The following is a 24,164-nucleotide window of genomic DNA, read 5'->3' on the forward strand; positions in this document are numbered from 1 at the left end:
GTGACACCTGTCACTCAGCGTGGGGGGCGTGTCTCACTGTAACCAATCATAGGCGCCGGTGGGCGGGGAAAGCAGGGAATACCAGATTGTTTAATGGGCGGCCGGCTTTTTCAAAACAGTAAAAGCCGCCGGAGCAGTGTGAACGCCGTGCAGCGCCGGGGATCGGGGATTGGTGAGTATATGAGAGAGGGCTGCTAACTTCAGTAACTTAGGAGATTAGCGGTCACCGGTGAGTCCTTCACTGGTGACCGCTAATCAGGGCGCGACACAGACAGAGCCGCAGCATGACAATGAAGTCGGGTGAAGTTCACCCGAGTTCATTGTGACAGTGCGGCTCTGTCTGTGTCTGCTGTCATCTGCCATTCAGCTCTGCTACATGGCTGTCTGTGGCTGCTGTCAGCGGCCATGTAGCAGAGCTGAACTGCAGATGACATAGTAAAAACGCATCCCTACACAGTACACACGCTTGGCAAGTCAATAAAAAAAAAAAAAAAAAGGTGCCCAATGCATACGTCACGGAACACATGATCTAAAGGATCGCACACAAAATTGACCAATTTAACATAGACTACTAACGCTCGTGTGACAGCAAATGAACGACCAACGTGAAATCTCATAGATCCCGTATGCAACCTGGGCGTGTCACATCGCAAATGCGATTGTACAACTAATTGCAACGTGTAAAGTGGGCTTTACAGTATAGCCGGCCTCAATAGGCTTTATCTCCCATAGGGGAAAAAAAAAAAGCCATTTAATTCTTGGTAGTGGGATCTAACTTTGCAGGATAACAGACTGTAATGGATCCACTCAGTACTTTGTGCGAGCAAGTAACCAACCTTACGCAGCTGGTGCAGGATTTGGCGGCAGAGCCTCACACCCTGGTAGCTTCACACAACATTCTGCAGAGTGAGGTTTCTGCTTCTGCGAGGGCCACCTCAGTGGCAGTTACCTCACAAACTGTAGGACAGCATAGTCCCACTGATGTCCAACTGACCTCCCCTGAACCCACGGTGATGCTCCCCGATAAATTCTCGGGGGGAGAAAAACCTATTTCGGACATTTAGGGAGAGTTGCAGGCTTCTTTTCACTCTCCGGCCTTGGTCCTCGGGGAATGAGACCCAGCGGGTGGGGATCATCATGTCGTTACTTAGAGGGGGTCCCCAGACCTGGGCGTTTTCCCTACCCCCTTTGGCCCCGGAACGGCATTCGGTTGACCTCTTCTTTGACTCCCTCGTGGTGATATATGACGAAACAGACCGTGAACGGGTGGCTGAGGACAGGATCATGTGTCTCACTCAGGGAAACCACACTGCTGAGCTATATTGTTCTGAGTTTCGGCAGTGGTCCACTGAGGTGCGATGGAATGATTCTGCACTCAGGTGCCAATTCCGGAGAGGTCTTTTGGACTCCCTGAAAGACGCTTTGGCTCTGCACCCTCCTCCCAGCACCTTGGATGATGCGATGACGGAGGCAGTTCGTATGGACGGCAGATTACGGGAAAGAAGGGGAACCATGCGTGAGATTCTGCCCCCTCTACCTAGGGCACCTTCTTTGCCGGCTATGGAACAGATGGAAGTTGGAGCCATCAGTCCAGATGAGAAGGAGAGGAGAAGACGCCGGGATCTCAAGCTGTGCTTCTATTGTGGACACCATGGACACTGGAGGAAAGACTGCCCGGCTTGCCCCTCCGCTAAACAGTCGTCGGGAAACTTCTAAGTCTGGGTAACGGTCGAGGAGGTTGCCCAGACTATCAGGTACCTTTCCTCTCCTCCAATAAGATACTTCTGAATGTCGACCTCCGGGTCAAGGAGTCGGTCTGGTCTGCTACTGCCTTTGTTGACTGTGGGTCCGCTATGAACTTCATTGACTCTGAGTTGGTCCAAAGATTAGAGTTAGGGACAGTAAGGTTAGAAGGACCCATTCAACTCCTGGCAATTGATAAAACACTGCTGCCTCAAAACCTCATTCGGTTTGCTACAGAAAAATTTACTCTGGTGATCGGGTCTCTGCATTCTGAAACTATTTCTTGCTTTGTAATGGCCAATCTCCCTGCTGGATTAGTGCTGGGGTATCCATGGTTAATGTTACATAATCCCGTTATTGATTGGGAGTGTCGTACCATAGTCAAATGGAGTCCTGCTTGTCATAAAAGGTGTTTACAATCTGTACCTGTGTTCTCCGTAAGTCCTGAGGGTCTTCCGGAATACCTGAGGGACTACGGAGACGTATTCTCGGAAACAGAGGCCGAGGTTTTGCCGCCTCATCGCCCATATGACTGTGCCATTGATTTATTTCCCAATACCAAATTGCCCAAGGCCCGTTTATATCACCTCTCGGGTCCAGAAAGGGATGCTATGAAATCATACATATCTGATAGTATACGTAAAGGGCATATCCGTCCTTCTTCTTCCCCTGTGGCTGCTGGGTTCTTTTTTGTAAAGAAAAAGGACGGAGGATTAAGGCCATGTCTCGATTTCCGAGAATTAAACAAAATTACTGTGAAAAACATGTATCCGCTTCCACTCATCCCTGATCTCTACAACCAACTCTCTGAAGCCCGGTGGTTTACCAAACTAGATCTCAGGGGGGCCTACAATCTTATCCGTATTAGAGAAGGGGATGAGTGGAAAACGGCCTTTCTGACGTCAGAGGGGTTATTCGAGAATTTGGTGATGCCTTTTGGTCTAACAAATGCCCCTGCGGTGTTTCAAAATTTCATCAACGATATCTTCTCTGATTTTCTTGGTCGTTTTGTGGTCATCTATCTCGATGACATTTTGATTTATTCTGCTGATAGAGATACGCATATTATGCATGTTTGCTCAGTATTACAGAGATTACGTGATAACCATCTGTTTGCCAAGCTTGAAAAATGTGTTTTCTCTGTTCAGGAAATAGCCTTTCTTGGGTTACTCCTTTCTCGTGATGGGTTTAAAATGGACCCAGGAAAGGTGCAGGCTATCGTGGATTGGGTGCAACCCAGGGATATCAAGGCGCTACAACGCTTTTTGGGTTTCGCTAATTATTATCGAAGGTTCATTAAGGGGTTTTCTCAAATTGCCAAGCCATTGACTGACCTTACACGGAAAGGGGCGGATCTGCAGAACTTGTCGCAAACGGCTGTCCACGCCTTTCTTGAGTTAAAGGACCGGTTCATGTCCGCCCCAGTCCTGGTACAGCCTGACCTCGAGGCGCCGTTTGTTGTTGAGGTGGACGCCTCAGAGGTGGGGGTGGGAGCTGTTCTCTCTCAGGGCCCTGCTACTCTGACTAATCTGCGACCATGTGCGTTCTTCTCCAAGAAATTCACTCCAGCTGAGAGGAACTATGATGTGGGTAACCGTGAATTATTGGCAGTAAAGTTGGTATTCGAAGAATGGAGGCATTTTTTGGAGGGTGCTGTTCACCGTATTACTGTCATCACTGATCATAAAAACCTCGCATATATCGAGTCCGCCAAGAGATTGATGCCTCGACAAGCAAGGTGGGCTCTTTTCTTTTCTCGATTTCATTTTTGTATTACTTTTCGGCCGGGGTCTAAAAACGTGAGGGCAGATGCACTGTCTCGTAGTTTGGACCTGGTGTCACCTCCAGAGCCTCCTTCCTCCATTCTTCCACGAGGGGTGGTGGTCGCTGCCTTGTCGTCCGAGTTAGAGGCTGAGGTCAGGGAGGCCCAGTCCTCAGCGCCATCTTCCACTCCAGACACTAAACTGTTTGTCCCTTTGCACCTCCGGTTACGAGTACTTCAAGAGTTCCATGAGTCCGTACTTAGTGGCCATCCTGGAGTTACAGCCACTCGCAGGGCTGTTGCTCGACTGTTTTGGTGGCCGTCTCTTCACTCAGATGTTGCTCGGTTTGTGTCTGACTGTGCTACATGTGCCCGTGCTAAGGTATGTCGTAATCGGCCGGCCGGGGAACTGGTTCCATTACCTGTTCCTGAAAGACCATGGACCCACTTGTCCATGGATTTCATTACGGACCTCCCTGTCTCAAATGGTATGACTGTGATCTGGGTGGTGGTGGATCGTTTTAGTAAACAGGCTCTGAGGTAGCGTGGTCGGCTGCGCGTCAGAAGACATGGGATCCAGGCACCAATGGTCACAGCACACGGTTTATTGCACAAACAAAGTCCAAAACAGCACACAACACGTTCCGGAATGTCCTCCTCCTGGACCAACAAGCCAGGTTCCAGAAATGGCTCACATGTGTTTCTTTGGCAGAAACTCAGGGAGTTGTGTTCACTCCCTCACACTAGGGGCCCACGCCCATGTTCCTGTTTCCTTTTAACCCTCCTTTCAGCCTGCAGGGAAACAGCATTAACCCTGGAGTGGAGTTGCTTTCTATACATGGAGGGAGCACAACCGGGGTAAGACGTACCGGCCGTCATAGACAACCCCGGTCACAGTCTCACATACCCCCCCCCTCAGTTCAAGCGTGCGGGGTTGAACTCCCGCCATGAAACACGGCCACGGGACAAGGCATCGGCGTTGCCCTGCAACCTACCGGCCCGGTGTTCAACTGTAAACCAGAAGTTCTGTAGAGAAAGGAACCACCGGGTAACCCGGGCATTCCGTTCCTTGGCGGACCTCATCCAGACCAGCGGAGAGTGATCAGTCACCAAGCGAAACTGCCGTCCCAGCAGGTAATAGCGTAGGGACTCCAAGGCCCACTTGATCGCCAGGCACTCCTTCTCCACTACGCTATAATTCCGCTCGGGAGGGGTGAGCTTCCTACTTAAGAAGGTTACGGGGTGTTCCTCCCCCTGAACCACCTGAGACAGCACTGCCCCCAGGCCGACCTCAGAGGCGTCAGTCTATACTACGAACTCCTTCCAGAAATCAGGGTTGACAAGAACGGGCTGTCCGCACAGGACCCCCTTCAGGGCCCGGAAGGAGTCCTCGGCCTGCGGAGTTCAGCGCACCATAACGGACTTCTTGCCTTTGAGAAGGTCCATCAAGGGGGCTGATAGTCCCGCAAAATTTTTTACAAACCTCCTGTAGTACCCCACAATACCCAGGAAGGCCCTAACCTGCTTCGTGGTCAGGGGTCTAGGCCACTTCTGGATCGCCTCAACTTTGTTAATTTGGGGCTTAATCACTCCTTGGCCTATTACGTAGCCCAAGTAGCGGGCTTCCGTGAGCCCCAACGCACATTTCTTGGGATTGGCTGTCAATCTGGCTGTTCGGAGCGCATTCACCACTGCTTGTACCTGTTCCAAGTGGGTCTGCCACTCGGAGCTGTAAATAATGATGTCATCAAGGTACGCTGATGCATACGCCTGGTGGGGTTCCAGCACCAAGTCCATCAACCTCTGGAACGTGGCCGGAGCGCCATGTAACCCAAAAGGCAAGACAACATAGTGGAAGAGACCCTCCGGCGTAACAAAAGCGTTTTTTTCCTTGGCGGACTCCGTCAGTGGCACCTGCCAGTACCCCTTGGTCAGGTCATGCGTGGTGAAATATCGCGCCTGTCCCAGCCTATCAATCAGCTCATCCACCCGGGGCATGGGGTAGAGATCGAACTTGGATATTTCGTTCAATCTCCTAAAGTCATTGCAGAACCTTAAGGAGCCATCGGGTTTTGGTATTAGGACAATGGGACTAGCCCATTCACTCCGGGATTTTTCGATGACCCCCAGGCGTAGCATTGTCTTCACTTCCTCTGATATGGCTTGTCTTCGAGCCTCCGGCACCCGGTATGGCTTCAGGCGTACCTTCAGGTGAGGCTCGGTGACAATGTCATGTCGTATCAGACTGGTCCTACCAGGCAGCTCGGAGAAGACATCGGGGTTCTGCTGAACCAGCCGTCTGGCCTCTCGCCTCTGTTGCTTGGTGAGGGCTTCTCCAATCCTTACTTCCGGTTCGTCCTCTCCGGAGGTCGCTGGAGCCGGGTTTGAACGACCCGAAGAGGAGGGAGATGGGGAAAAATCAACCATCAGGCTTTCCCGTTCCTGCCAAGGTTTTAACAGGTTGACATGGTATATTTGTTCAGGTTTCCGCCTACCGGGCTGAAATACCTTATAGTTGACCACCCCAATTCTTTCCTTTATCTCGTAGGGGCCTTGCCACTGAGCTAGGAATTTACTCTCTGCCGTGGGGACCAATACCAACACCCAATCCCCGGGGTTAAAGGTCCGCACGGTGGCTTGTCTATTGTAACGGCCGCTTTGCGCGGCCTGAGCCTCCTGTAAATGCTCCTTCACAATTGGCATGACCGCGCTTATGCGGTTCTGCATTCCTAAAATGTGTTCAATCACACTTTTATGGGGGGTGGGCTCCTGCTCCCATGTTTCCTTTGCCAGGTCCAACAATCCCTGGGGATGTCGCCCGTATAACAACTCAAAAGGCGAAAACCCCGTGGATGCCTGTGGCACCTCTCGGATGGCAAACATCAAATAGGGAAGCATCATATCCCAGTCTTTCCCGTCTTTGGAAATCACCCTTTTGAGCATGGTTTTCAGGGTTTTATTGAATCGCTCCACTAAACCGTCCGTTTGAGGATGATACACAGACGTACGCAACTGCTTGATCTGGAGTAGCCGGCATAGCTCTTTGGTCACTTTAGACATGAATGGGGTCCCCTGATCCGTAAGGATCTCCTTGGGCAACCCCACCCGGCAGAACACAGCAAACAACTCCCGAGCTATAAGCTTCGCTGCAGTATGTCTGAGAGGTATCGCCTCTGGATACCGGGTGGCATAGTCAACGATCACTAGGATGTGTTGGTGCCCTCGTGCGGACTTTACGAGGGGCCCCACCAGATCCATCCCTATCCGTTCAAAAGGGACTTCTATAATGGGTAACGGTACCAACGGACTGCGAAAGTGGGCCAGGGGTGCGGTAAGCTGACACTCCGGGCAGGTTTCGCAGAACCGTTTTACCTCCCCAAAGACCCCGGGCCAATAGAACCTTTGCAATATTCGCTCCTGCGTTTTCTTGACCCCTAGGTGGCCACTCATCAGGTGTTTATGAGCCAAGTCGAGGACCCGCCGGCGATACGGCTGGGGCACCACCAACTGCTCTACCCCCACGCCCCGTATTTCATCTACCCGGTAGAGTAAATCCTGCTAAAGAGCGAAATGGGGGTACCTTACCTGGGCACCGGACAGCTGTGCCACCCCATCAACCACTGTCACCCGACTCCGGGCATGTATTAATGTAGGGTCCTGGAGTTGGGCTGTCCCAAACGTATCCGGGGACGCCTCCAACTCCGGGATGGGCTCGACCATCTCAGCCTCTCTTGCCAATACCTCTAGGGGTGACCTATCGGGTTCACATTCTGTCCCTATCATGGGGACCCCTACGGCAGGCGTCCCGGATTCGGGATTGTCGGGCTCAGGTCCCGGACTGTCCAATACCTGAGGGGACTTAGGAGGCCCCTTCCATAGAGTCCAAAAATACGGCAGATCCCTTCCTAGGATCACATCATAGGGAAGAGTGTTCATAAGTCCCACCTCATGCTGCACCTGACCGCAGGGTGCTGTGATGGTGACAACCCCCGTGGGATAGTCTCGGCGGTCCCCATGTATGCAAACCACCCCCACTGTACATCCTGTGGCCTTTACTTCAGCCATTAGGGTTGATCGCACAAGGGTCACTAAGCTTCCGGAATCCAACAAGCCTGTAACCGGACATCCATTCACCTGCATTTGGCACAAGTGGGGCTCAGTCTCCGGGGAGACAAGGTCCGCGGTACACACCGCCTGAGCATACATTGAACCCCGACGGGTAACCCCACAATCCATGGGCTCCGTGGTGAGTGGACACTGGGCTTCCATATGTCCCACCCGCTGGCACCGCCAACATCTAATAGGGAAGGAAACCCCCTTGTCGAGTTGTCGTTTAGGGTACATAGCCTTCCGGACCTCAGGGACGGCGGGCGCGGCCTCAGACGGGACGGTAGCGGACTCCCGCACCGGTGTCAGCGGTGGGTCCTTGGCCCTAGGCTTGGAGGGGCCGGACCGACGGGCGGCACGCAAAGTCTCAGTGTCCCGTATCAAGTCCTGCGTAGCCACATGCCGCTCCACCAGGCACACTAATTGGTCCAGGGTACTTGGGTCGCCCTGTCCTACCCACCGTTGAATGGTGACGGTTAAAGTGCGCACAAAGTGATCAACCACTACCCTCTCCACCATTTGCACAGGGCTCAGAGTGTCAGGCTGCAACCACTTCTTTACCAGATGCAACAAGTCATAGGCCTGGGAGCGTACGGGTTTGACTTCCTCATAGAACCACTGATTTACCCGCTGAGCCCGTACATAGGTATTCACCCCCAACCGAGCAAGTATTTCGGCTTTCAGGGTCTCATATTCTATGGCGTCCTCGGTACAGAGGTCCAGGTACGCTTTTTGGGGCTCCCCCGTTAGATAGGGCGACAATACCTCAGCCCACTGGGGGGTCGGCAGCTTCTCCCGCTCGGCCACCCGCTCAAACACCGCCAGGAACGCTTCCACATCATCCCCCGGGGTCATCTTTTGCAACTCTTGTCTCACCGCTTTCTGTACGCTGCCGTCGTCACCCGGTCCCGGGGTTGTTGCTGCCGGTCCGGCACGGACGGCACGGCCTTTGTTCCTGCAATTGCAAGGAGTGCTGGTGCTGTTGCTGCTGACGATCCAACGACCGAAGCAGGTGTGCATTGGTCTGTTGTTGCTGTGCATTAGCCTGAGCCAGCTGCTTTAGTATGTCCTCCATGGCGTCGCCGGGTTTGGGCTGTAGTATAGCCGCTCGAATCCAGGACATGCGCTACTGGGTCACCAGGGATGGATGCTACACCTCACCGGGCTGGCATGCCCACATTCTCCACCATCTGTGAGGTAGCGTGGTCGGCTGCGCGGCAGAAGACACGGGATCCAGGCACCAATGGTCACAGCACACGGTTTATTGCACAAACAAAGTCCAAAACAGCACACAACACGTTCCGGAATGTCCTCCTCCTGGACCAACAAGCCAGGTTCCAGAAATGGCTCACATGTGTTTCTTTGGCAGAAACTCAGGGAGTTGTGTTCACTCCCTCACACTAGGGGCCCACGCCCATGTTCCTGTTTCCTTTTAACCCTCCTTTCAGCCTGCAGGGAAACAGCATTAACCCTGGAGTGGAGTTGCTTTCTATACATGGAGGGAGCACAACCGGGGCAAGACGTACCGGCCGTCATAGACAACCCCGGTCACAGTCTCACAAGGCACATTTTGTTCCCCTCTCCGGTCTACCTTCTGCTGCGACCCTTGCCAACCACTTTATTGACCAGGTGGTTCGGTTACATGGGTTGCCCCTGAATATTGTGTCTGACAGGGGGGTTCAATTCATTTCTTGGTTTTGGAGGGCCTTGTGCAGGCGGTTGGGAATTGAGTTGTCCTTCTCGTCCGCCTATCATCCCGAGTCTAATGGGCAGACGGAAAGGACGAATCAGACCCTTGAGCAAATCCTGCGGTGCTTGGTTTCTGCTCAGCAGGAGGATTGGTGTACGTTTTTGCCGCTTGCGGAGTTTGCATTCAATAGCAGAGTCCATCAGTCTACGGGAACTTCTCCCTTCTTCTGTAATTACGGGTTTCACCCTCACTTTGGGACCTTCTCTAAAGTGGATTCGGGGTGTCCAGGGGCCGACTCCATCGTTCAGCATCTGGGGGAGGTGTGGAAGGAGGTACGGCGGTGCATCGTGACGGCTCAACAGTCCCAGAAACGCCAAGCGGACAAACGCCGTTCTCTGGGACCCCCCTTTCAGGTGGGGGACAAAGTGTGGCTGTCCACTCGGAATATCAGGCTCAGGGTTCCGTCTGCTAAGTTGGGTCCTAAGTTTATAGGGCCCTATGAGATCATCGAAGTGATCAACCCGGTGGCCTTTCGGTTGCAACTGCCCCAGACCTTGCGTATTCCCAATGTATTTCATACCTCCTTGCTTAAGCCATTTGTCCCTTCGGTGGTGGATTCTCAGACCCCTCCGGCTCCGATACTGGTGGACGGTGAGGAGGAGTACGAAATTCAGCGTATTATCGACTCTCGTTGGGTTCGTACTTCCCTCCAGTATCTGATTCATTGGAAGGGTTACGGTCCGGAGGACCGGTCCTGGGTGCCGGCTCGCTCCGTGCGGGCCGATCGTTTAATTGCGGCTTTCCACCGTAAGTATCCTGGCAAGCCTGGGGGTCCGGTGCCCCCCCCCTTGAGGAGGGGGTACTGTCATGATTCGCCTCCCTATCCACATGGCTAGGGGGCGGAGCCTTCTCTCGGGCCTCACTTCCGGCCCCTGGATGCTTTAAAAGCTGACACTTCCAGTGAACCAGCGCCGGCTATAAGCTTAGCTCTGCTTTGCCTGTGATTGCTGGTACTGTGAGTGATATCCTGATCTGTCTGTTCCTGTGCCCCCATGCCCTTGTCTGTGTTCCGTCCCCTGGTCATCCCTCCTGTCCTGTGTCCCCCCTCCTATTCCCCACTCGGTTGCTTCCTCCGGTACTGACCTTAGCCTGACTTTGACTTCGCTTCTGCTTGCTCCTCCGGTCCTGCTTTTGCCCGTACGGTGTTTGACCCAGCCTGTCTGACTATTCCTCACATACCCTGCAGTTCTGCCTCTCAGCTGTGCTGATTAGGCAGTGCATGAGAACGCTGTGCATTTCCTTCCTGGTTCTCATTGCTCTGTGTAGTGTCATCTGCTGCAGAGCTCTGGCTCCCCCTGGTTGCAGCATTACAAGTGTATTACATATTTACAATTTATTAAAGTTTTTTTTGTTCTAAAGTTGTATTCCAATAAATATATTTTATGTTCTATCTAAATATCTTGATTATTGTATCATAAAAATGATTAAATGTCTGACGTTCACATTGTACTACAATAAATTTTTCACTTAACGATAAGCAATATATGTTGGAGTCGGAGTCGGTGCAAGGGAAATTGAGGAGTCGGAGTCGAAGGTTTGGCTTACCGGCTCCACAGCCCTGATAGCAGCGACCCCGTGTACCGGCCTTGATCACTGAGAGGTCTATGTGCCTGTCCTTAAGAAGCAGGTATGGGCCCATTACTACAGAGAACAATATGGGTCCATTACTACAGAGGACAATATGGGCCCATTACTGCAGAGGACAATATGTGGCCATTACTACAGAAGACAATATGGGCACCTTTAATGTAGTATTATGCCCATCCTATAGTAATGTGCCCCATCCTTGTGCCCATCCTTCTGCTCATCTTGTAGTAATGTCCTCTTGGAGTCCTCTTCTTGTAGCAATGCTCCATCCTGTAGTAGTGTCTCCTATTGTGCCATTCTTCACACATGCAAAAAAACAAAGACAAATTCTTCTCTCACCTGTCCTCTGTTCCCTCGGTGTCCTGTTTGCTTCTTGCGGCCCATAGCCCCCTTGATGAACACTGCCAGTGCAGGGACCACTGCTCACAAAGCTTTATATAAGATGACATTTCTGGGTGCAGCGCAGTACGAGCACTCTATACAGCTACTTCAATGATCAGCTGCTGTCCTCTGATTGGCCGGCGGCTGATCATTGCAGTAGCTGTATAGTAAGTTTGCATCTGAGCAACACCTGAAAATCTGTCATCTGATATAACGTGCTGACGGCGCGGGCCCCAGCACAGGCAGTGACCATCAAAGGGACTACACACCGCAAGGAGCATCAGGCGCCGCATGCGGCCTACGGGCAGCATCTTTGTGAACACTGCACTACAGAATGTGTGGGAGGGTGCGGGGGAAAGGGGGCATGGACTCCGACGCACAGTACCCACCCAGCAGGGCGGCAACATGACGTTGGCTGTGATGCCCATCTACAAGCTCCTGCCCCTGTCGACGTGACATCACAGGAAGTAGCAAAATCCCGGCAGGAGCAGTTTCATGACTACTTTGAGCCTTGGGAGAGGGGCTGACAGCACCGCAGGTAGGTAGTTGCTATCTATTCACCTGCCCCTATGTAGCCCAATATTGAAATGAAAAAAAAAAAGCAAAATAAGCTCGATAACCCCTTTAAGTTTTAAACTCTCAACACAATGGGAAATAGATCTGTATCGAAATGTTACAAGAGTAGGTGATCCAGCTCTTCTGTACCCTAACTAGCATTCTTCTATTACAGGTGAGAAGTCCTCACCACACTATTCTTGTTACACCACCCTACTATGTCATGTTTCCGCAGCAGAGATCTATATAAATACACATATATCCCCTATGCAGCAATCATAGAACATCTGCCCTAATAACATATTCCACTAATGATAGTATCAAACAAAGAGAGAGAAAACAAAATCTACACGTTATATCTCCAGTCATTGTATTATTATGTGAGATCTTTATGAAGTTACATCGTCATTTTTTTTCCATTTAGGTCCCTACAATATCGGATCCTCTCAGTGGAGCTCTTCTATATAAGAGAATTTTCCTGATTGACTCATCAAGGATGGATAAGGACAGGGACAAGATGGTGGAGAAGATATTACACCTCACCCTAGAGATCCTCTTCTGGCTTACTGGAGAGGTGAGAGATTCTGATGACGTCACATTACATCATTCTTATCTATGGGAATAACAGATGGACAGAACTGGAGCGGTGAGGACTCTGGAAATGTCTGTCGTGAGATTTATTAATGTGTCTCTCCATAACCAGGATTACACAGTAGTGAAGAAGACCTCTAGTGAGCGCTGTCAGAACCCTGTGTCTGAGGGATTGGGAAGACCCCTGAGCCCAATCACGGGGCCTCCACCTCACCCCCTGATACATGAGGACATCAATGACCAGAAGATCCTAGAACTCACCTACAAGATGATTGAGCTGCTGACTGGAGAGGTGACACTGCTGGGAATGCTGGGACATTATACAGTAACGCTATGAAGGGATCGGGGGATGACGGTATCATTGTATGTGTCAGGTTCCTATAAGGTGTCAGGATGTCGCCGTCTATTTCTCCATGGAGGAGTGGGAATATTTAGAAGGACACAAAGATCTGTACAAGGACGTCATGATGGAGGATCCCCAGCCCCTCACATCACTAGGTAATAGACAGGACTAAATACACACAGCCTCTAATTATCTGTATGTAAAGAATGAATTCAGTCCCTGTATGTGTTTCCTCCAGTTCTATCCAGTGAGAGGACAACACCAGAGAGATGTCACCGTCCTCTTCTTCCACAGGACTGTAAACAAGAAAATCCAGATGTTCCTCAAGATCATCAGGTAGATGGCGAGAAGGTGTCATGAAATCTCCCTATGATGTGTAGACGGCTGTGAAGGTCTTGTGTTTGGTCTTGCTTTATCCACCAGTATTATATGTTTTATAATTGTATAATGTAACGGTGGAGATGGCAGGATTAGAGCTGATCATAGATATGACTTCTCCATCTGTCTGTGAGCTTTATACTGTTTTTTTTCAGTGTGAAGATCTGACCCATATTAATACTACAGAGACATATGTGAGGAGTGATGAGCAGAGTAAAGAGGAGATTCCTGCAGACAACTGCTCAGGTGAGTAGTTGTCGTGGGCGGAGGAGGGGACGCCGCGCTCTCCCTCTGCTCGGGTCCGGCTGCCGCTGCTGCTGCGGCCTCTGCTGCTCGGTGGCTCGAGCGATGTGCCGGATCCCGGGGACTCGAGCGGTGCTCCTCGCCCGTGAGTGAAAAGGGGATTGGTTTTGGGGATTTATTGTCCGTGACGCCACCCACGGTTGTGGTGATTGTGTGGACACCACCGCTGCTCTGTATGGGGATCCCGGGAGTGATGGTATGGAGCAGCTAGATGTTGGCCCTCCCCTCCGTGGGTAGGGGGTTGGTGGTCCCGGGGCCCGATGATGGGGAGTTAGGATGGTTGACAGGCGGGTTATGGGGCCTATTGAGGTGCAGGGACGCAGGGGCAGCGCTGTGCCGCACGGCACGGAGGTACTCACTCAGCCCAAGGATGATGACACAGTTCACGGTAAACAAGCGGCTGGTTGGACGGCTCCCTCGGACGGCTGCGGTGTTGATGTTCCCTGCAAGTTAGCGGTGACTGTCTCTTTCCTGCACCTAAATACGGCCGGTTGTTGGTAGCGATGGATTCCCACCGGTAACCCGCTCCCCAGCTTGGATATGAGCCGGAAGAGCCCCTCTTTTGCCCGCAGGCGCTGACCCTGAGAAACTGGTGCCTTGGCGGTGGCGGTGTCTCTCCAATATGGTTGGACGGTTGCCTTCAATCGGGACTTTGGCTGTTTGGAGACCCAGGAGGTCCCCTTCACTGACAGATTTGGCAAATTCACGGCGACTCCAAGCCTTGCCGGGATCCGAAAGGCCCCTGCCAATGGTGCTGGCTTCTCTTTGTGTACCGGTCCGGTACCGCCGGGCCACCACCCGTCCACGGTCCTTACGGTAGACTCCAATAGGCCACTCCTGCAGACGGTCACCGCCGTCTGCCAACCTCGCTGTCTCAGTCAGGGGCACACACCCGGACCAACTTCAGGCTCTCTTACTGTCACCTTCTCCTTCACTTCAACTCCTCTCACTTGCTCCTCTACCACCTCCCTCTCCTTCTGACTCTAAACTTCATCTCTGCCTGGTTTTCCCGCCTCCAGGACTGTGAACTCCTCGGTGGGTGGAGCCATCCGCCTGGCCCACCCCCTGGTGTGGACATCAGCCCCTGGAGGAAGGCAACAAGGATTTTGTGTTCTGACCTTGGTGTTCCTGCAGGGAATGTGGGGTGTGTAGTGGTGTCATGACCTGTGACCCCTGGCTTGCCCAGGGCGTCACATAGTGACCACTAAATGCAGAGAAGTCACAGATTCTTCTCAGTCACCGGGTTCTACTATTGTATGTTGAATATTTTATGCTTTGTGTTCTGACAGGGTTTTAGCTATACAATTTAATCTTCCTCTTCAGGTAAAATAGAAATGAAATATTGATGAATATGTGTAATGTTCGGTGCAAAGGAGGATCCATGGGCTCATGCACCGGACTCCCCCAGGGAGACTACCAGGAGCGAACCCTTATACATGGGCTGTCTGGCGGCCACCCCAGAGGGCCTAGATGCACAGCAGCCCGGACACAACAGGAATATGTGTTAGCGTCCTTAAGATGTCCGTGCAGAATAGGGAGGCTGGTCCAAGGGTAGATGTAGGCTGAAGGAAATCAGGACGGATGAGCGGAACCGGGTACATGTGCTGACTGGTGGTAACAGACGGAGTCCGGGATCAGCGAGGGTGCAGACTGATGATACCGGTTTAGAGTCCAGAACCTGCGATGGGTACAAGCTGATGGAAGGTGATGGGATCCACAGCAGATCGTTACCGGGGAATCTCCTGGAAGACCGGTTGGCTGGACACACACAGGCTGGCAGTCGGGATCTGTGGGCAGAGACAGGGTTAACCTGGGTACGTGACACAGAGGGACCTGAACACCTAGCATAAGAGACAAGAATACTAGTACATGTTGAACAGGCACCACCCGCATGGAAAATGAAGTCTTATATACCCTGTACCTGTTATCAGCCATATCCTGTTTCAGAGACGCTGGCCCTTTAAGAGAAGGTGAGGGAGCTCGCACGCGCCCTAGTGCGCATGTGCGAGGCCCGGCAGCCGGAGATCAGTACAGGAGGAGGAGATGCAGGAGAGCTGGAGGCAGAGTCCCAGGCTGCAGCGAGACAGCGGGGACGAGGAGCAGGGAGCACGGAGGAGGATGAGGAGGAGCCGGAGCAGCAGCCACGGTCAGAGCGCACGGGGACCGGGTCGGTGAGTGGGGAGCGGCGCCGAGACAAGCGGCGCCGTGACGAGCGGCGCCGTGGCCCCGGGAGCGTGACAATATGTGACATAATTAATATAAATTTAAAACCAAACCTGGAATATGGTTAGAAATGAATCCTCCTAAGTGAACGAGGACTATTCCTTCATCATCAGCTATCAGCACTGAGGAGGAAAACAGTGTTTTTTCCAGTTTTTGGAAGATTTAGCCTTTTAAAGACTCATTTGAAGTTTCTGTCTGCTAACAGAATACAGATACAGATGATGAATAAATTTGAAACAAATCAAATTCACCTCAAATTTCACCTGAATCCAAATTTTTTGCGATCTTTCTTTGTTACGAAATCAGCAAAATGCCAGCAGGCACGATTTTGAATGGATGGTAGGGCACCAGAAAAGGGGTTAAAGAATAGAATACTCATTTCTCACCTGTCAAACAATTGCAGCTCAGCGAATAGCCCTTTGCTAGCGGGGAGCTGTGGCATTGTGACAGGTCTCCAGTATCTTCTGCTCTTCCTCAACTCTCCACTGATATTTTTTGTGCTGAATATGCCTTTGGTGATGCATATCATCCCATCTCATCTCAACATGTGTCACCTAAGGCTTACATAGCAAAAGTTCAGAAGAGACTTGAGCCAGAGGAAGATAGTGGAGGATTGAGGAGAGAGCTGTGGGAGTGGGGAAGAGGTTGAGGTAACCTTTTGCATGAGGAACTCTGTTGCTAATTTCAACCTGCGCATATATGAAAGCCGTGATTTATAATTATATGACCATACTTACCTTCCTCTCCAACCTACTCTGTGCTGAAGTCTATGCAGCTGTCAGAGTGTAAGATGGATGTCAACTAATAGCACCCGTCAAAGGTTAATTTATGATTCTTCACAAAGCTTTTCACTTTAAAATGTTGGTTACGGATAAATCAATGGAAATGAGTACTTTGATACAGAGTCAAACATTGTAGATCGGTCTGCTGGTCTTGCTAATGAGGTTTCCTGTTAGATTGTGATCACTTGTTCCACAACAGTCTACTATGTAACGTTCAATTTCTATAGAACGTTTCTTGGTTATATTACTGATAAATAATAAAATCAGTTTTTACTTTTGGCAGATAACTGTACCAGGACGTCAGGGCGACATTGGATGATTTCAGATTTGAAAGGCAATGACTATGGGATCACGCAAGATACATATGAAGAGAAAGCCATCATCCCAGATATACAAACAGCTCTTCACAGCAAAGATTTATCATTTCATCCTTTAAAACAAGACCTATCTTCTGATTCATCAAAGAATGCTAAGCATAGTAAAAATCACATTAGGAGAGATGATCATCAAAGAGCTCCTACAGAAGAGAAGCCATATTCTTTTTTAGACCATGGCAAACATTACAGCATCAAATCAAATCTTAAACCCGAGAATAGTCACCCAGGGGAGCAGTCAATTACATATTCAAAATCGGGAAAACATTATAGCGGTAAATCAAATCGTGTTACACGTCAGAGAATTTATGGAGGACGGAAGCTATTTTGTTGTTTAGAATGTGATAAACGTTACAACCGTAAATCAGATCTTGTTAGACATGAAAAAAGTCACACAGGGGAAAAGCCACATTCATGCTCACTATGTGGAAAATGTTTTTACCAAAATTCAGATCTTGTTAGGCATCAAAGGACTCATACAGAGGCAAAACCATTTTCATGTTCAGAATGTGGAAAATGTTTTAAGGATAAAAGCAATCTCACTGCTCATGAAAAAATTCACACAGGGGAGAAATCATTTTTATGTTTACAATGTGGGAAACGTTTTAGCGCTCAAACCTATTTGGTAAAACATCTGCGAACTCACACTGGGGAGAAGAAATTTTCGTGTTCAGAATGTGGGAAATGTTTTGCCCTCAAATCACATTTTCGTAGACATGTGAGCATTCGCAGCGGGTTGAAACCATTTACATGTTCAGATTGTGGAAAATGTTTTAACCATAAATCATATCTTGCTAGACATGAGAAACTTCACACTGGGGAGAAGCCATACTCTTGTTTGGAATGTGGCAAATGTTTTAATCTTAAATCATATCTTATTAGTCATGAGAGAAGTCACACTGGAGAGAAACCATTTCCATGTTCTGAATGTGGAAGATGTTTTAGTTATAGATACGCTCTTATTATACATCATAGAACTCACACTGGGGAAAAGCCATATCTATGTTCAGAATGTGGGAAATGTTTTAGCATTAAATCCACTCTTGTTGAACATCAGAGAATTCACACAGGAGAGAAGCCGTATTCCTGTTCAGATTGTGGTGATTGTTTCATCAGGAAATCAGATCTTCTTCGACATCAGAGAAATCACACTATGAAGAAAACTTTTACGAGTTGAAAAAAAGGAAAAAGTTGTTAGGTCAAATCTTGCTAGACTTCAGATAATTCACGAAGAGGTCAAGTTATTTTATCATAATTTTTTCATACAGAATGATTATAGCATTAATTTAAACAAATAAACTATCAAAGTAAAGCCCTAGGTCAAACTAGAAAAAGAGAACAATTTGGAGCACTAAATTATTACTAGTAATTAGAGATGAGTAGATCGCTTTTCGCAACCATGGTGTATGTCAGTGCTCCCTGGTCGTCGACAGGAGTTGCTAGAATTTGTGAGTTTCCGGTTACCTCAGCGCAGCGTTTGATTCTCCAGCCTAGCAGAACATCATATGTACGATGCACATATCTAGCCAGTCCAGGTAATCATTAGCCAAGACTGGAATCCAGTAGGGTAAGGAAATTTGTGCAGCTCCTGTCCACGACCAGAGAGCACTGATCTGGACCTTGGTTTCACAAAGCGATCCACTCATCTCAACTTGTAATGTATGCAATCACCCATAATTGTTTTATTAAATAAGCATTAGACTCCAGATAAGGCACCTATGTATTAACAATGTGCACTGCATATTTCACATCAACATATGCAAAGCATCTCAAATTTAGTTTTTACCATTAATTAATAAATATTGTCCTTTAAACATATCTACTTTCATGTGGGCACTTCTTATTATTGGCCACTGCAGCTCATCTGCTGACTGACTGCAGGGCTGATGTGGCATAGCAATGTCATGGAAGATCGGTCGCTGTCATTGCTGGGACGGCACCGGAACAGGAGATGAATATAAGGTGTTTTTATTTTACACTAGCTGTAGTACCCGGCGATGCCCGGGATAGTAAATGTCTCTCTGTCCTTCTCCCAGTCTCTGTCTGTCTCCCTCTCTGTCTGTGTCTGTCTGTCTCTCTATCTTTGTCTGTCTGTCTCTTTCCCTGTCTGTCTGTCTGTCTCTTTCCCTGTCTGTCTCTCTATCTTTTTCCCTGTCTCTCTCTCTCTTTCCCTTCTGTCGCTCTCTTTTACTGTCTGTCTCTCTATCTCTTTCTCTGTCTGTCTCTTTCCTTGTCTGTCTTTTTCTCTCTGTGTCTATCTGTGTCTGTCTCTTTCCCTGTCTGTCTGTCTCTTTCCCTGGCTGTATTGTGACACGCCAACATTCCATTCAAGGGCGTGGCTGTGCATTGCGACATGCCAACATTCTTCTGAAGTTCTGGCTGCATTGTGGCTCCCAACTGCACTGACTTTAATGGAGGCAGGTTTTTGGCGAATAACTGTAAAGCGCGGGGTTAAAATTTCCTCTCAAACCATAGTCTATGACGTTCCCTGAGTCAAATGGGGTGTCTGTGCAAAATTTCGTGATTTTAAATGCGACAGTGCGGATTCCTTTAGCGGACATACACACACGCACGCACGCACGCACGCACACACATATATATACAGTACATCCATACATACATACTTTACTTACATACACTCAGCTTTATATATTAGATTGGAGAATATTGCATTTGAGACGGCATTGTCCGAGCAGTGGACAATCACTTTTAAGGTATTGCAGCATATGCTATCGGGCTGAAAAAGAGCTGGAACTCATATTGTATATAATAAGAGGAGAGTCACAGCAATGATCCGAGGGGTTTTTTTAGGATATATTTTTGTCTTTGATAATAATTATATTATAAGGCATAATCATTAAATTAATGGAATAAAGCAAGATAACTTGCCGATTGTTGTCCCACCACTTGGACTTGCACCGATTGGCAGAACAGGGAATTTTTTATCTTTTTTAAAAAATGGTGCGGCGGGTTGCATGACCAACCACTGCTCCATTCAGTCTATATGGGGCTGATGGAAAACCCAACTGTAGCACTAAGCAACCTACATAATGACATGAGAGCAGATCACAGATGCGCCTTGCTACTCCATTCTGCCGGTTGTTGCTGGTCTGACCAGTCAGATATCCATCGATTAAGAAGTTATCACTTTTCTTATTGATAGATGATAACTTATTTAAGCCGGACACCCCCATTTAACTAAAGGATACCCCTGAGACAGGGTTGGCATTTACCTATCCATAATATCAAAGTACTTTTTCATGCAGCAAAATATTCATATCATGTTATTAGTGATGTGTGAATAGTGAAATATTTGTGTTTGGATTAGTCTTACTGAATACCAAGTACTATTCTGGCTATTCATTGATCATGTGGCAATTTGTCTATGACAACAATACATGTGTTATACTTTATGCTTATATTGCATCACTTGCACCATCCTTTGCACTTTACTAAGGTTATTGTCATGCTGCTGTACCAGTGTATTTGATCTCTTCCCCATTCCTGTTACATAGGTTGAAAAAAGACCTAGGTCCATCTAGTTCAACCTTTCTTCACCAATTATAAATTTTGTCATTAAGTTATTTAGAACCAACAATGTTGTGTGTACTGAGGAAATCATCCAGCCCTTTTTTAAAAGCTGTTAGAGTATCTGCCATTACTACCTCTTGCGGTAGAGCATTTCACATTCTGGCTGCTCTAAGACCATATTATTATTATTATTTATTATTATAACTCCATTTATTCCATGGCGCTTTACATGTGAAAGAGGGTATACGTACAACAATCATTAACAGTACAAAACAGACTGGTATAGGAGGAGAGAGGACCCTGCCCGCGAGAGCTCACTGTCTACAGGGAATGGGTGATGGTACAATAGGTGAGGACAATAGGTGAGCTGTTTGCGCAGTGGTGTACTGGACTGAGGGTTATTGTAGGTTGTAGGCTTGTTGGAAGAGATGGGTCTTGAGGTTCCTCTTGAAGCTTTCCATGGTAGGGGAGAGTCTGATATGCTGAGGTAGAGCGTTCCAGAGTATGGGGGAGGCACGGGAGAAATCTTGTACGTGATTGTGGGAAGAGGAGATAAGAGAGGAGTAGAGAAGGAGATCTTGTGAGGATCTGAGGTTGCGTGCAGGTAGGTACCGGGAGACTAGGTCACAGATATAAGGAGGAGACAGGTTGTGGATGGCTTTGTATGTCATGGTTAACGTTTTGAAGTGGAGTCGTTGGGTGATGGGAAACCAGTGAAGGGATTGGCAGAGTGGCAAGGCTGTGAAATAGCGAGGGGCGAGGTGGGTTAAGCGGGCCGCAGAGCTTAGGATAGATTGGGGGGTGCCAGAGTGTTGGAAGGGAGGCCAGAGAGCAGGAGGTTGCAGTAGTCGAGGCGGGAGATGATGAGGACATGCACTAATGTTTTTGCTGATTCTTGGTTAAGGAAAGCACGGATCCGGGAGATATTTTTGAGTTGTAGTCTGCATGAGATGAAGAGGGCTTGGGTGTGTGGCTTGAAGGATAGAGCAGAGTCGAGGGTTACTCCAACGAGCTTGTGAGACTGGGTAGAGTGAGCAACCATCAAGTTTGATGGAAAGGCTTGTTGGAGAAGATGAGAGAGGAGAAGGAAAGACAATGAACTCTGTTTTGCCATGTTAAGCTTTAGGAATCTCGCAGAGAAGAAGGATGAAATAGCAGACAGACATTGTGGAATTTTGGTTAGTAGAGAGGTAATGTCAGGTCCAGAGAGGTAGATCTGTGTGTCATCGGCAAAGAGGTGATACTGAAAGCCGTGGGACTCTATGAGCTGTTCCAGGCCGAAGGTGTTGATAGAGAACAGCAGGGGTCCAAGAAATGAGCCTTGGGGGACACCGACAGATAGGGGGCGAGATGAGGAAGTGGTGTGAGAATGGGAGACGCCGAAAGTTCGGTCGGTTAGGTATGAGGAGATCCAAGATAGGGCCAAGTCTGTGATGCCCAGAGATGAGAGAATCTGTAGTAGGAGGGAATGGTCTACTGTGTCGAAGGCAGAGGACAGGTCCAGGAGGAGGAGGATAGAGTAGTGTCACTTGGCTTTGATGATTAGAAGATCATTGGTGACTTTGGTTAGGGCAGTTTCAGTAGAGTGATGTGGTCGGAAGCCAGATTGTAGCTGGTCAAAGAGGGAGCAGGAGGAGAGGTATGAGGACAATTCAAGATGGACATGCTGTTCCAATAGTTTTGAGGCATAGGGGAGAAGGGATATGGGGCGATAGTTTGACACGGAGGATGGGTCAAGGGAGGACTTTTTGAGGATGGGTGTAATGGAGGCATGTTTAAAGCATGAGGGGAATACACCACTTGTTAGTGATAGGTTGAAGAGATGGGTTAGGGCTGGGATGAGGACTGCGGTGATGTTGGGGATGAGGTGCGATGGGAGTGGGTCCAGTGCACAGGTGGTTAGATGTGATCTTGAGAATAGAGTGGAAAGATTGTTTTCTGTCATGGTGGAGAAGCTGGATTTGGAGGAAGAAGGCTGAGTAGCTATGATGAGGGGCCGTGGTGATTGTGGGCCAAAGCTTGCTCTGATGTTGTCAATCTTCTGCTTGAAGAAAGAGGCAAAGTCTTCAGCTGATATGAGAGGAGAGGGAGGTGGTGCTGGAGGACGGAGGAGAGAATTGAAAGTGTTGAATAGCTGTTTAGGGTTGTGAGAGAGAGAGAGGATATGAGGGATGAGAAGTAGGTTTGTTTTACAGCAGTGAGTGTGGACTTGAAGGTGGTGAGGGACTCTTTATATGCAATGAAGTGCTCAGTGGAATGAGACTTCTTCCATCTGCGCTCAGCAATTCTGGAAGCCCGTCTCAGTTCTTTAGTCTGACTCATGTGCCAAAGTTGCCTGTTGATTGTGCAGGTTTTGGTGTGTGTGAGGGGGGCAGCTGATTTGAGAGCTGCATAGATTGTAGTGTTGTATAAAGTTGCAGCAGCATCTGCATCATGTAAAAATGCAATGTCTGTGAGAGGGAGAAGGGACTGAGAAAGTGCGTGTAAATCAAGGTGTCTGATATTTCTGCAAGGGTGTGAAAGTTTGTGGAGGGGTGGCTGCGTACTTGGAGAAGATAGGGAAGAGAATGTGAGTAGGTTGTGGTCAGACAGGAGCAGAGGTGAGTTAGAGAGGTTAGATAGGAAACAGGGGCGAGTGAAGATGAGGTCCAGCATGTGGCCATCTTTGTGAGTAGCTGCAGAAGACCATTGGGTGAGGCCAAAGGAGGAAGTGAGTGTTAGAAGTTTGGAGACAGATGAGTGGGAAGTGTCAATGGGGATGTTGAAATCACCCATGATGATGGTAGGGATGTCAGTGGAAAGGAAGTGTAGTAGCCAGGTGGTGAAATGATCAAAAAAGGGGCTGGGGGGGTGAGAGAGTTGGACCGCCATAAGAAAGTGCAGCAGGAGAGGCTGTGTCAGAGGGGGTGAGCCAGGTTTCAGTGATGGCGAGGAAGGAAAGTTTATTAGTGATGAAAAGATCATGAATGTAGGAAAGTTTGTTGCAGACAGAGCGAGCATTCCATAGAGCTCATGTTAGTGGGACTAGGGGAGTGGAGGCTGGGTGGTTGGGTATGAGGTTAGAGAGGTTGCGAAAATTTGTGATAAGTTGTGGATGAGGGTTTGAAGTGACAATAGGTATGTGGTGAGGAGGACCAGGATTAGGAGCGATATCTCCAGCAGTGAGGAGAAGCAGTGAGAGTATTAGTAGGTGGGAGCAGGAGAGGCCATGAGATGGTTGTGTGTGTCTGGAGACACTGGGTGAAATGTGGAGGAAAATATCTGAGGGGAAGGTGAGATGGGTGGGGAGGATGGAGGGAGAGAGGAAAAGTTCATTATTGGGTTTGGGTTTAGGGATCAGAGGGGGCAGTAGAAAGTGAAGGTGTTTTATAGGGGTGAAGGTGAAGATAAACACAAACATTGATTACAGTGACTATGTATCCAGTTACCTTCCTGTCAATTCCGGCCCAATTCTGGCTTAATTCAATGCATCATACTTATTTGGTGCATACTTGTCTTGGTGCAGACTTTTAGTTGTCCCATTATATACATATACAAGTGCAATCAGCTGTGAAGGGGTGGGGTGCAACAAGAACCTCTTGATCTCTCAATCAAAGAAGCCAGATGCAGTATCACATAGGCATAGGAGTAAACAAAGGTCATAAAAGGAAGATGGGGAACAGGGGGGAGAGGTCACAGTGAGATGCTGGAGCATGCCAGGGAGATATTGAAGCAAAGAGAAAACAGGTCAGATATATTGGGAAAGTAGGGTGGA

The 24,164-nt window shown here is 49.0% G+C and overlaps 1 protein-coding gene across 1 annotated transcript in view; it reads left to right on the forward strand.

Annotated features, from left to right (window-relative positions):
• LOC142312898 (oocyte zinc finger protein XlCOF7.1-like) overlaps positions 1 to 24,164 on the forward strand; it is a 70,822-nt gene that overhangs the window by 16,651 nt on the left and 30,007 nt on the right. The window contains exon 2 of the mRNA XM_075351885.1: positions 12,310 to 12,459. Within this exon, the coding sequence (XP_075208000.1) occupies positions 12,382 to 12,459 (78 nt within the window). The 5' untranslated portion in view covers positions 12,310 to 12,381. The remainder of the gene's footprint in view (positions 1 to 12,309; positions 12,460 to 24,164) is intronic.

The sequence above is a fragment of the Anomaloglossus baeobatrachus genome, chromosome 5, assembly GCF_048569485.1.
Source record: "Anomaloglossus baeobatrachus isolate aAnoBae1 chromosome 5, aAnoBae1.hap1, whole genome shotgun sequence".
Lineage (NCBI taxonomy): Eukaryota > Metazoa > Chordata > Amphibia > Anura > Aromobatidae > Anomaloglossus > Anomaloglossus baeobatrachus.